Source organism: Harmonia axyridis, chromosome 2, assembly GCF_914767665.1.
Source record: "Harmonia axyridis chromosome 2, icHarAxyr1.1, whole genome shotgun sequence".
NCBI classification, from domain to species: Eukaryota; Metazoa; Arthropoda; class Insecta; order Coleoptera; family Coccinellidae; genus Harmonia; species Harmonia axyridis.
Window position 1 is genome coordinate 38,265,375 of NC_059502.1, and position 14,693 is coordinate 38,280,067.

The 14,693-nt window shown below is 38.4% G+C and overlaps 1 protein-coding gene across 9 annotated transcripts in view; it reads left to right on the forward strand.

Annotated features, from left to right (window-relative positions):
* LOC123672359 (glutamate receptor ionotropic, kainate 2-like) overlaps window positions 1–14,693 on the forward strand; it is a 528,220-nt gene that overhangs the window by 475,318 nt on the left and 38,209 nt on the right. For all 9 annotated transcript variants that reach the window (XM_045606439.1, XM_045606445.1, XM_045606440.1 and 6 more), the window contains one exon: window positions 13,103–13,303. In XM_045606439.1, coding sequence (XP_045462395.1) covers window positions 13,103–13,303 — 201 coding nt within the window. The remainder of the gene's footprint in view (window positions 1–13,102; window positions 13,304–14,693) is intronic.

Below are 14,693 nucleotides of genomic sequence, written 5' to 3' on the forward strand. Positions count from 1 at the left end.
TAATTTGATTTCAATTCGAAATTTTCCCATACCAAGAAATCAGAAGAACATTAGACAGTTCTTAGGAAAAATTAATTTCTATAACGAATACGTTCCCAAAATTTCATTGATTCTAGAGCCCTTACATAATTTGTTGAGGAAAGGTCAAAAATTCATTTGGACAGAAGAATGTCAAAAAGCCTTTGAATATATGAAAAATTTTCTGTGTACTCAGCCAATCTTGGCTATTTTCGATCCGGGCCTACCAATCCATATATATACTGACGCAAGCTTACAAGGGATAGGAGCTGTTCTGAAACAACCGCAACTGAATGAGAATTCAAAAGTTGAAAAACCAGTGGCATATGTTTCAAAAAAACTGAACGAAACACAGAAAAAGAAGAAGGCTGTATATTTAGAATGTTTAGCGATAAAAGAATCTGTAAAATATTGGCAACATTGGCTCATAGGAAAATCATTCAAAGTATTTTCCGATCATAAACCTTTAGAGAAAATGAATATTAAAGCTCGAACAGATGGGGAATTGGGCGATCTCACTTATTATTTATCACTATACGATTTTGAGATAATTTATCGTCCAGGAAAAGAAAATTTGGAAGCAGATTGCTTGAGCAGAAATCCAGTACTGGAATCCCAAGAGGATGAAGAAGATAAATTGAAAATAGTGAATATGATAAAGATTGAAGATATTTTGGCAGATCAAGAAGAGAACAAAGATTTAAAAAATAACAGGAATAAATTTATTTCCAAAAATAGTCTATATTACAAGAAAGTAAGAAATAAAGAAAAGATTATACTGTCGGAAGAGTTTTGTAAAAAACTTATAGAGAATACCCACAAGAATGTTTGTCACATAGGGATAAAACAAATGCAAAGCAAAATACTCCCTTATTACACATCAGAGAATGTATTGAAGAATATTAAGAAAATTTGTAAGTGTTGTGAAATTTGCATAAAAAATAAATCGAGACAAGAGAAAATTGGTCTGTTATCGCATCTAGGTCCTGCAGAAAAACCGTTTGAAATAGTTTCAATAGACACAATAGGAGGATTCGGTGGCTCGCGGTCCACTAAGAAATATTTACATCTGCTAGTAGACCATTTCACGAGATTTGCTTACATATTGACATCAAAAACACAAAACTCAAATGATTTCATCAAGCTTATAGAAAATGTACTTCAAGATTATAATATTGGAACACTTCTTACTGATCAGTATCCGGGTATAAATTCTAAGGATTTTAAGGATTTCCTAGAAGAGAGAAACATCACAATGATTTTCACTGCAGTGAATGCACCATTCTCCAATGGTTTGAATGAAAGACTTAATCAAACGTTAGTTAATAAATTAAGATGTGCAATGAATGAAAAAAATAACAGATACGCATGGACAAGAGTAGCTCATAATTGTGTCGAAAAGTACAATGAGACTGAACACACAGTTACTGGATTCAGTCCTAAATATTTATTACAAGGAGATGATACTTCAATATTACCAAATGAACTAAGGAAAGCGAAGGACCAGAATAACCTAGAAAAGGATAGGAAAATTGCCTTAAAAAATAGTAATAGATACCATGAATACAATAAGAGAATATATGACAAAAACAGAAGGGAATACGATTTCAAAGTTGGCGACTCAGTATATGTTGAAAATGGAAATAAACTGAATCGAAAAAAATTAGACCAATTAAGAATTGGACCTTATATAATATTGAAAAAAATATCACAATCGATTTTTGAAATTAATACAGGACATAGAAAATCAGAATCGAATTTGTTTCATATTTCTAAATTGATTCCGATTCCTAATATAGAAGTAGCAGATGAAGGATGATATCGATTGTTTAGTAGTTTTGTACCAAAACTGTCTTCCTAGGGGGGGGAGATGTAAGGAGACTGTTGTATGTTATCAAGTTACATTGTATGTCAAAGTGACAGAAATAATTAAAACTGAATTTTGTATTAGAGAGAATTTGAATTCTGAATTGAATTGATTGAATAATTAACTTTGAATGTTGTTTCTTTTATTTCAGGTATGTTTTATAATTAATTAAATTGTGTTGATACCTGTTGTATTTTCCATGATAAAAAAAGAAACTTTTATTTCAGAGAAACACTTCAATTGATTATTCAGTGACAGTTGTATTTTTTGGGATATAACATTATATATATGTATATATATATATATATATATATATATATATATATATATATATATATATATATATATATATATATATATATATATATATATATATATATTATACGCAGGGGGGCCTCGAGCCTTCGGGGATTGACGACCCCGCGTACCCGAGTTGCCCAGCGAAGAGGGTCAGCAGCCCCTTCGCTGTGACAATCATTTTGCTTTCGATATAAATAACGAAGCCTCGGATACCGCCCCCGGTGTAGGGATTGCGCCAGGGGGAAGATCGATACAGTCTCTAGTAGTGGAAAGTGAGGCAAGTGGCGCTTCCCTACGAACTGATACCACAAGGCCTAGCAGCTCAAATAGGACAAGGTTGGCTAATAGCTTGGACATGTCACTTCCTGGCAGTCCCGCTGTTGGCCAAAGAAGAAAGAGGCAGCATTGGACTAGGGATATGAACACCAGTCTTATCAATGCATACTTCGAAGCGACAGAAGGGGAAACTAACAGAAGAAAATATGCGGCAAAACTGGAGGAACTCTGGTCTGTAAGATACCCAGACAAACAATTTGCCGGAAAACACCTGATTGCACAAATTAAAAACATCAAAACGCGGAAGCTCCTCGCTCCGGATGAAATTGACATGCTGAAAGCTAATTTCACAAGAAGGTCAACAAATACAACTGCTGAAACAATAAGAAGAAGTCTGCATAGAAGGAGCATAACACCACAACAAGATGTAGAAAATGAACAAAACATTGAAGAACCGCATACAACACAACACGAGCTGGACGAGACCCACACAGAGATAACAACACTCTTCCAGCAAATCAGCCAAAATTGGAATGGAGTAAACATGGAAGCTAGGCCCAAGTTTTCCAAACTCACTCAGAACATAGACACGAAAGAAACCATCCAAGCCATCAACAAGGCAATGAAATCAGTGTTCGATAACTCTACTAACTTCGCAGATCTATGTCACATAGTATATTGCGCTGCCCTAATTGCTAACACCATATTAAAGACTAGAAAAGAGACCCCAACACAAGAAAACCATAAACAACAAAAACCACCTTGGGAGGAGAGATTAGAAAAGAAGATATCGAATCTGAGAAAAGAGATAGGCGTCCTGCATACATTTCTGAATAATCCAAATCCCAGCAAGAAAGTTGAAAAGAAGCTGCAAACATACACCAAAAAATTGAAATTGAAAAACAAATTAACGCAGTATAAAGAAAGTTTGAGAACACACGCAGAGAATCTAAAACAAAAAATCGCGGCATTGGGAAATAGGATAAGGAGATATCACAAAAGAACACAACGATACAGAGAAAACAATCTTTTCACATACAATCAAAGGCAGTTCTTTAGGAATATAGACGAAGAGAAGGACAAAAACAGAGCAGTGACCCCAGCTCCGGTTGAAATGAGGAAATATTGGTCAAATATCTGGTCGAAGAAAAACGAGCACAACAAAGCAGCAACATGGATAGAGCGAGAGAAAGAGGAAAACAAGAACCTGCGAGGAATGACTGCTATAGTTGTAACAGAAGAAGATGTTAGAACGACGATAAAGAGAACAAAAAACTGGTCAACACCGGGCATTGATAGCATCCACAATTATTGGTGGAAGTCATTCACAAACACTCATAAAACACTAGCCCGCCTCATAAGAGAAGCTATAGAGGATCCTCGCACCATCCCAGAATATTTTACGCAGGGCACCACACTCATGACACCCAAAAGAGGAGACCTAACCCAACCCAGCAACTATAGACCAATAACCTGTCTACCATCGATTTATAAACTGATTACTTCAACTATAGGCCACAAAATCAAGATCCACCTGAAAAACAACCATATAATGGCTTGGGAACAGAATGGGTGTAAGGACAAAGGAAGAGGAGCCAAAGAACTTCTGATAATCGATAATTTACTGACAAAACAGGCGAAAAAGAAACTAAAGAATGTATCGATGGCCTGGATCGATTACCAGAAAGCGTACGATTCGGTACCGCACTCCTGGTTGCTGGAGGTATTGGAGATCTATAAAGTGGACAAACAGGTGATCGGGCTGATTAAAAGCCTAATGAAAACTTGGCGCACAAAGATAACCGTTCACACGGGAACAACAAAATACAACACAGAAGAAGTAAAAATACAGAACGGTATATTTCAAGGAGATAGCCTGAGTCCGCTGTTGTTCTGTCTAGCTCTGAATCCACTTAGCAGCATGCTTAACAGATCTGAATATGGCTACAAGATCGACGAACTGATCAAACTTACACACCTATTCTACATGGACGATCTGAAGCTGTTCGCTGGAGGAAAGAAACAGTTGGAAGGGGAACTCGAATTGGTTAGGAGGTTCAGTGAGGATATCGGGATGAAGTTTGGTCTGGAAAAGTGCGCGCTTGTGGAAGTGAAAAGAGGGAAATTTATAGAAACAGATGACATCAAGGTTTCTGAGGGTAAGGTGATGCAGAGCATGGAAATAGATGAGAGATACAAATACCTAGGAATTCAACAGTCATTCGAAATAAACCATCAGGAAAACAAAAAAACTACCGAATTAGAACTTATCAGGAGGGTGCGCAAAATACTGAATACCCAACTCTCAGCGAAGAACAAAATAGTGGCCATTAATACCTGGGCCATCCCAACTTTATTGTACACTGCTGGAGTGCTAACCTGGTCTAAGACGGACTTAGAAGGACTAGACAGGAAAATAAGAACTTCCTTGACTAAACATGGTATGCTGCATCCTAATTCTGCCATAGAACGACTTTACTTACCCCGTAAAGAAGGAGGACGCGGCCTGAGCAACCTCGAACTTTCCTGCAAAAAAGAACAAAAACAAATAACAACATTCTTCGAGAATAGCAACTTACCTGTTCATCGATGGGTTGCAGCTCACCGACGCTCCTGTGCGACTGCTGGAGGGAACCAAGATCTAGACGCACACGAAGATCCATCTGAAAAACTGAGAGAAAGCTGGAAATCAAAAGCTCTACACGGAAGATTCCATGCCAGCCTACACCAACCAGAGGTTGACGTGGCGAGCTCGAATACATACCTGATGCAAGGCTACCTCTTTCCGCAGACAGAAGGAACATTCCTGGCCATACAAGACCAGGTTGTCCCGACTAGAACATATCTGAAATATATTCTACAACAGCAGGTGGAAAGCACTAAATGTAGACTGTGCAATGTTGCGGAGGAGTCGGTCCAACATTTATCATCAGGATGCTCAACCATAGCTAATACAAAATATCTGGCTCGCCATAACAATATGAGGAAGGTTGTACACCAGCTGTTGTGTCTTCAGAAAGACCTCATCCAGCACTTTACACCACACCACGTGTACACTCCAAAAACTATACTGGAAAACCAACATTCCAAAGTTTACTGGGACCTAACGCTCATAACGGATAGAGGGGTTGAGCATAACCGTCCAGATATGGTGGTGTGGGACAAATTGAACAAAACCGCCACCATAATAGACTTCGCGGTTCCCCAAGACAACAACTTGGCGAAGACCTACGCAGAAAAGATTAGGAAATATGAGGCACTAGCACATCAGATGAAAGATATGTGGAAGCTTAAAAGCGTAATAATTAAGCCCCGGTCATAACTGTGAATGGTCTCGTCCACCGTAAGAGCACTCAACATCTCAAGGAGCTGAATCTGCCTAAGAACACGATCACATGGATGCAGAAGGCTGTGATTTTGGGAACCGTGAATATCTTACGGAAGGTCGTATACCCCCATTGATCAAAAAGAGGGTTATCCTTGATGCCTTGGCGTCCGGATAACTCTGCGAAACCCACTAATAAGTGTGAATTTAAATAAAAAAAAAAAAAAAATATATATATTTTTTTTTTTTTTTTTTTTTTTAATAATCACTGTTTGCAACAGGTTTTACCCATACTTGTCGGACTGGTCGTCAAGACAAGAATGGCAGCTACGATTCCTGCAGGAATTTTCGTACGATCCTGGTTGTACTGAGGATTACCTGTTTCTGCGAGCTTGAGATGACTTCGCGGGGGAGACACAGTCTATCTGTATCTGTATCTGTATCTGTATATATATATATATATATATATATATGTATATATATATATATATATATATAATAATATTATACGCAAGGGGGGCTACGGTCCTCGGGAAGTGACGACCCCGCGTACCTGAGTCAACCAGTGAGAGGGTTAGCACCCCTTTTACTGTGAATAATGAGCTTTCGACACTCAAGAAGCCTCGGAATCCGCCCCTGGTGTTGGGATCGCGCCTAGGGGAAGATCTTCACGGTTCCTAGTACAATCGAGTGGAGCAAGTGGCACTCCTCTACGAACTGGCACCACAAGGCCAAGAAGATTGTTCAGGAACTCTAGGGTTAATGGCTTGGACACGTCTGAAATAGGCGGTCTCGCTGGAACCCAGGAACAGAAAAGGCAGCATTGGACAAGAGAAATGAACCGCAGTCTGATCAATGCTTATTATTTGGTTACTGAAGGTGGAAAGAACACAAAGAAATACGCCGAAAAACTGGCTGAACGATAGGAGGAGATCTATCCCGACAAGAAGTTCACCGGAAAACACTTGATAGCCCAAATTCGGAACATAAGAACCCGCAAGCTACTTTCACCGACTGAGCTTGAGGCAATGAAGGCCGCTGCTCAAAATTCTCCAGTGATGAGGATAAATAACATACGAAGGAGCATACATAGATTAAGCTTTCTCCCAGAACGGGACAGCACAGATGATGGGGTTGATGGACTACAGCTAACGGTGGAAGCAAAGCCGGACGGGACTATACGTGAGATACGCGGAATCTTCCAAGAGGAATGCCTAAGGTGGGATGGAATCCAAATGCCAGATAGACATCGAATTCCTAAGATAAAGAAAAATAAGGATTCCAAAACAACAATGTCCACCGTAAATACTGCACTGAGTGAAATATTGAATAGCACAAAGAACCTAGAAGGTATTTGCCACAAGGTCTACTGCGCTGCAATGGTTGTTAACAATATACTGCAAACACCGACAGTAACGGAAACACAAAGGGCACACCAACAGAGAAAACCCCCGTGGGAGGAAAGATTGGAAAAGAAAATCGAAATCCTACGGAAGGAAATAGGAATCCTTCATTCTTACCTGAAGGAGGAGGAAGTTAGTAAAAAGGTAATCAGACAAGTGCAGTGCTATTCAAGAAGATTAAAACTGAAAAGGAAAGATGCTCAGTACAAACAACAGTTAGTGATTCATATGGAGACCTTAAAGCAAAAACTGGCAATCCTAGGCAGCAGATTGAGAAGATACCATAAAAGAACTAGGAGATACCATCAAAATAATCAATTCAACACCAATCAAAAAAGTTTCTTTAAAGATCTGGGAGATCACCATAGAACCCAGCAAAAATCTCCGAGAGCAGCTGATCCTGAACTGAAGGAATTCGAAAAATACTGGTCTAACATATGGTCAGAAAGGAAAAGCCACAACACCAAAGCCACATGGATAGAAAGTGAAAAAAAAATACATGCAAATCTATCTGAAATGCATTCGGTCGTCATCACCGAGGAAGATGTAGCGATGACAGTCAAAAAAATGAAAAACTGGACAACGGCTGGAATAGACAATATTCATAATTATTGGTGGAAATACTTACCGTCCACTCATGGGGTTTTGGCGCGGCTTTTGAATGCAGCTTTGGAAAACCCGGAAAAGATCCCAAAATTCCTCACACAAGGCACGACGTCCATGATCTTCAAAAAAGGAGATCCTACCAAACCTGAAAACTACAGACCGATCACGTGCCTTTCTTCTACTTATAAAATACTTACCTCAACGGTCGGTCACAAGGTCCGGATTCACCTGAAAAATAATAAACTGTTAGCCTGGGAACAAAATGGCTGCAGAAGAGGTGGCAGAGGCAGTAAGGAGCTTTTGGTAATTGATAATATAATCACCAAACAGGCGAAAAAAAAGAAAAAAAATTTCTCCATGGCCTGAATAGATTACCAGAAGGCATTTGACTCTGTGCCCCACACTTGGCTGCTCGATATCCTGAAGATATACAAGGTAAACCCACAGGTGCATTCATTGTTCCGCTCCCTGATGTCAACGTGGTGTACCTCACTTACTCTTGAAGGAACATCAAATTCGCACAAAACAACCTCAATAACTATTAGAAGAGGTATATTCCAGGGAGACGGCTTCAGACCATTGTGGTTTTGTCTCGCCCTAAACCCCTTAAGTGGTATGTTGAACAGATCGTCCTACGGATACTCATTAGACCAGAGTAGAAAGCTCACTCATCTTTTCTATGTAGACGATCTTAAATTGTTCGCTAGAGGCCGACAGCAATTGGAAGGGGAACTCGAGTTGGTGAGAGGGTTCAGCGGAGATATTGGGATGATATTTGGTCTGGATAAATGTGCAACGATCAGTGTGAGGCGAGGGAAACTAGAACGTGAAGAAAATATGGTGTTGATAGACGGACAAGTGTTACCAACTTTGGGGACAGAAGAGAGGTATAAATATCTGGGGTCCAGGAGACATATGAGATAAGACAGAGAGAGAATAAGGAGGAAGTCGAGAAGGAGCTATTTACTAGAATAAAGAAAGTTTTAAATACACAACTTTCAGCTAAGAACAAGATGACCGCTATCAATATCTCGGCAATACCGGCTTTCATATATACCGCTGGAGTACTCACTTGGTCTCGGACGGATCTAGAGCGTCTAGACAGGAAGACTAGAACCACCTTGAAACAGTATTGTGTACTCCACCCAAATTCAGCTATTGAAAGGCTGTATATTCCACGTAGAGAGTCGGGGCGAGGCCTGAGCTCACTGGAGAACATCTATCTGAAAGAGGAAAGCAGAATTAAAACCTTCTTTCTGCAGAGCAACTTACCAGTGCACCAGTGGGTTGCTAGCCAGCGCTATGTGTCCACGCTGACAGGAGGCGATGACGGGCAGGAACCTGAAACAGAGAACATTTTCGAAAAATGGAAAAATAAATGGAGATCAAAGCCCTTGCATGGACGATTCTATGCCAGTCTGCAGCAGCCAGAAGTCGACTTGCCTAGCACGAACACCTACCTAACTCAGGGTTATCTCTATCCTCAGACTGAGGGAACCCTGATGGCAATACAGGATCAAGTTGTTCCTACACGAGCCTACGCAAAGTACATAATGAAACAAAACATCGAAAACACAAAATGTAGGCTCTGCAATAACGTTGAGGAAACTGTGCAGCATTTGTCATCTGGATGCTCGACAAAAGCTAACACAAAATACTTGTCTCGCCATAACAACATGGGCAAAGTTGTACACCAGTTTATGTGTCTCAAGGAACAGCTACTCCAAGAATTCGTCCCTCATCACATTTACGAACCGACGGCTGTCCGGGAAGGCAACGAAATCAAGATCTATTGGGACCTAACAGTGCAAACAGACCCGGGTGCTGAACATAATCGACCTGATATGGTCGTATGGAATAAGCGTAGGAAATCGGCGATCATCATAGACTTTACGGTGCCGTTAGACCAAAACCTTGCTAAAGCCTACGGAGAGAAGATCGCCAAATACGAAATACTATCAAGGCAGATGAAGCAAACTTATGGGCTGGAAAAAGTGGAAATAAAGCCATTGGTGATTAGCTGCAATGGGCTGGTACATAGAAAAACCGTTGAGCACTTGCGTGAGATGGATCTGCCTTCGAACACCTCAACTTGGATGCAGAAGGCCGTAATATTGGCAACCGTCAGCATAATACGACAAGTACTCTTTCCACACTAATCAGTCGGATTGTTCTTGGCGCTTTTGCCCGAGTAATCCGAGAGGAACCACATTTTGTGTGAAATAAAAAAAAAATATATAGTAGCTTTGTTTTATTGAGTTGAGTTCAGTTGTCGAAAATTTCTCTTTTTCCAGGAGCCATCTCACTCTGTTGGCAAGAAGGTTAGCATAAGATTGTCTTCGTGGATTGATGTCATTCCACACTTCAGTCAACAGTTCCCTATACCTCCTTCCAGTTTTCTGCTGCATATCTGTTGCTATGTAGTGAACGCGTAATATGAGGACATTATCTTCCTCTGTCCATCGCATTCTCGCGTCTCGCGTATTTGAAACTCCTGTGGGACGAGACACTATCTCCTCCAAACTGGGGTTTCTATCCTCATTCAGTGGTACGAGATCCTGGCTTACGGTGCCATCTCGGGGGGCTGCGCCGCTTGCACCACAGCTTCCCCCATCAGGCTCTTCCTCCGGACGGCTCCGAAGAGGACCAGCCCGCTGTCCCCTACCGCCCTGATTTTGACTTCTAGTAATAGGAGCACTAATTTCTTCAGATCTTCGGGTTGCTGGCTTGAAGATCCGGGTGACTCGGGTATGCGGGGTTGTCATTCCCCGAAGGCATTATGCCCCCCTGCATATATATATATATATATATATATATATATATATATATATATATATATATATATATATATATATATATATATATATATATATATATATATATATATATATATGCAGGGGGGCATAATGCCTTCGGGGAATGACAACCCCGCATACCCGAGTCACCCGGATATATATATATATATATATATATATATATATATATATATATATATATATATATATATATATATATATATATATATATATATATATATATATATACCTGCCCTATATGGTGATAAAAAAAAAAAATATATTATAATATATTATAGTTTATTATTATTCTTACTATATTACTTATGGAAAGTTGTGCCCCTGTCATTTCCGTGAAAAAAAATTGAAGAAAGTTAGTCGTGCACTCTCGTTTTTCTTCGGCCAAAATTGCTTCAGATACTTTTGCTACATTTGTGCAGTTGCCTTTTTCTGGTCAGATTTTCAGAAATAAACCTCTACTCTTTCTTCAAAGGACATAAATCAGTAAATTGTTCGAAAATCTGACAGACATTAGTTAACTGAAATATATAGCCCAACTATACAGGGTGAGTCTTTGCTTGTACATGTCCGATTCCATTTCATTTGCGAGATATAACTAAAAATTACATTTTTTTTATGGATTTTCAACAGCCCATATCTTTTCAACCGAGGCGATTCGGAAAAAATGGTAAGGGAAAAAGGTATTTCCTCTGACGTCAGGAATTGCGATCTGCAAATTTCGAATTTAATTCTACTGATAAGTTTATTGATCACATACAGGGTGATCCAATATTTCCGAAAATAGAAAAAAGTCCGGATCTGATTTGTTCGAGATTTCAGAAATATTGAAGGAAACGATAGTAGAGTGACTACACTTCAAAATTTGAGATTATTCGGTCGATTAGTTAAAGAGTTATTGAACTATGAAATTTCACAGGTTAACATCACCCTGTATATAGCAAACGGCGATCTTGATACGAGTCCTTCATGATGACCTTCATTTAAGCGTCCATTTGTCGCAGTCTTTCCTGGATACCCTGTATATAGCCTAACTATATAAAACAATTCTGAGACAAAAATTTTTGTGAAAATATTAACGGCAAGAGAAAATGAAAAAGCAATATTTCTTAGATAGAAAACGTCCTATAAAAATAGAGCCACAAACGTTGTGCGATTGATCAACAAAAATCACATGTTTAGAAATTCGAAATGAGATTTAATTCGGTCATAAACAACAGGCAGGAATACCGACAAAGTTAATTCCCATCAAAAAAGGGCCCCACCATAGTCATAAATATCTAGATTGACGCTGAAAGACAAGTGCAGTCATCAGGGCTGGTCGGCATCCCTTTGTGCCGACGAAGAAACAACATAAATTTGCCAAATAGGTTCTGGAGATACGAATATACGTCATTTCGTCGCCCGTGAAAAAGGCGTGAAATCATGAAACGACATGCACTACCCATGTCAACCTAGCTTAAGAAAGTGAAACAACATAAATATGCCAAATAGGTTCTGGAAATACGAATATAAGTCATTTCGTTCGCCATCTACTTCCCATGTCAACCTAGCTTAACTAGGTAATGTATTTTCACATTATGTCATATTGTATGCCTAATATATTTGTGTATTTATTTTTTAAGCCTTGAATAAGAAGCGAATAGAAATAAAATAGCGTCCAATATTCCCAATATTTTCTCATTAATTAAACAATAACTGATGATAACCAAGTAATAACTAATTATAATGTTGTGCTATGCCGATGTCATATTGGTCATCGGAGTGAATGCAGCGCTTTGGTAATAGTTATTGAAATTATTCGTTAAATAATTGAAACGAATACCAACTCAACAATATATTTCTTCACTCGACCTAGTTCGCGAAACATCACGAGAGCGTAGTTCAAGTCTCGGTGTATAATCGAATATTGACTATGCTCATGTGATATTATAACTGATTATTCAACCAGAAATTCGATTACTCTATGTTTTGCTCCTCACACAACTGCCAAATTTGAAACATCTCCTATTCATCAGGCAATAATCTTGTATAGGTTATCATGTATAGTATATCCAAAGTCACTTGGAGGAAGCAGAATATTTCGATTATACAAAGGTTCTTCAAGTTTCTAGAAATTGCTTTGGAACCAGTGAATTTATTGCCTAACAATACTTTCAAATAAACTCAGGTATTTAGCGGATCGCGGTATCCACTTCAAAGAGACATCTATGGCCAAGCGTTTTTATAGACTAGTTCAAGTGACTTTGGATATACTATACCATCAGTTGCGAAACTATTGGAAAATAAGAAATCAAAAAATTGGTTGAATGTGAATTGATTCATAAATGTTATTATAGCATTAAATAATATTTTATGGATGATAGCTTTCTGGTTGGATATTTCGGAAACAGATTTCATTTTTGTATAATCTCGACTCATCTCATTCATATTTTGTAATATAAAGACATCAATAAACTTATTATAATTATATGTAATCTTGTTCATTTTTTAGGACTCTATGATAGAAACGTATAGAAAAATGTGGCGTTTCATGGAGAATCGTAAGCCTTCCGTTTTTGTTTCAACCTATGAAGATGGAATCCAAAGAGTTTTAAAAGGAAATTATGCTTTTCTTATGGAGTCTACTATGCTCGACTATGTTGTGCAAAGGGACTGTAACTTGACTCAAATAGGGGGACTTCTCGATAGCAAGGTATTATATTGTTACATTTCACTTAAACGTCTTAATTCAGAGATATTGATAATGTTGACTCAAAAAATACTACCCTTTGAGGTAGTATTTTTTATATTTACTATCTCATCATCAATCATTACAAAATACGGTTCGCGAAATGATGATGATGACTGCAGAATTTTTAACGAATTTGATGAATTCTATTTGGATGAAATTCGTCCCTAGGTATTCTCAATGGTCCAGTTCAATTCAAGAGAAAATCCAGCTGAATAATTTCAGAGATACTAATTTTTATAGAGAAAAATTTTCCATCCCCTTTGATTGAAACTTAAAACGTGTTAAAAGAAAGTATACTAGGTGATTCAAAAAGATGATTGAATATTTTATTGAGGAAAAATAGCGGAGCAATCGCAGTTTCATACAAGTATTCTATATACAGTGAAGTTTTCTTTTACGTCATCTTACTCACATTTATACAATATAATGTTGTTATTCGATATTTCGAATAATCTAGGTCAGTTGATGAAATTTCATTCTTTGTATACACCCATCGATAAAAATCACATTTTGTGAGGTCAAGAGATCTGAGAGATCAAATCCAATCAATATCTAAATTACGAGCTGAAAAGACCAGTTGACTAAAACTCCGTTAAAAATGTGCTAAGAGAGCTATCACGAAAAACCCAGAGATAAATCAACTAGGAAAAAACAGAAATTGAGTAAACATCAATACCAAAATTCAAAAAGAGGAGACTTCTATGGAAGAGGAAATGTGAATGTGAGTTTTGGCAATTCCTATAAGAGACATAGGAATGCACATAAACAACACGATATAAATCGTAATACAGAAACAAATAAGAAGGGTCATAAGGTAAGAAGGCAAAACTATGCTCGGTACCTTAAATAATAGCAGGTTAAGTATCGTAAGTTCTGTTCGAACTGTTATGAAGTGATAATAATAACAATATTAATTAAAGGGGTAGCAGTAGGTGAATCCCTAGCGATTCACTTATCAGGAGAGTTGAATAGACTCCTGCCCACCGCAGATTGCAGGGGATCCCTGACCCGGAAAGCTGAAACCTGTCGAAGAGTCCTGCGCAGGATCCCCAACGCATGAAATGGACAAGTTCGATGAATGAAACAATCATGCGCATATACTATGAACTGACTTATATGGAAGAGGATAAAATAGGCTACCGGCAAAAATTATTCTCGGAATTCCACAGAAGAGTAGCCGACCAATACCTGGTCATATTGAGAAATAAACTTGTACCCGATAAGAGACTTAACACCATAAAAAATGAAGTACAACTGAGGCTATAGAATAGGACCTCACTAACAACGACACGACAATTGAAGAAAACTACGATTGTGCTAAAATCAACACAACATCAATGCACAAATGAAC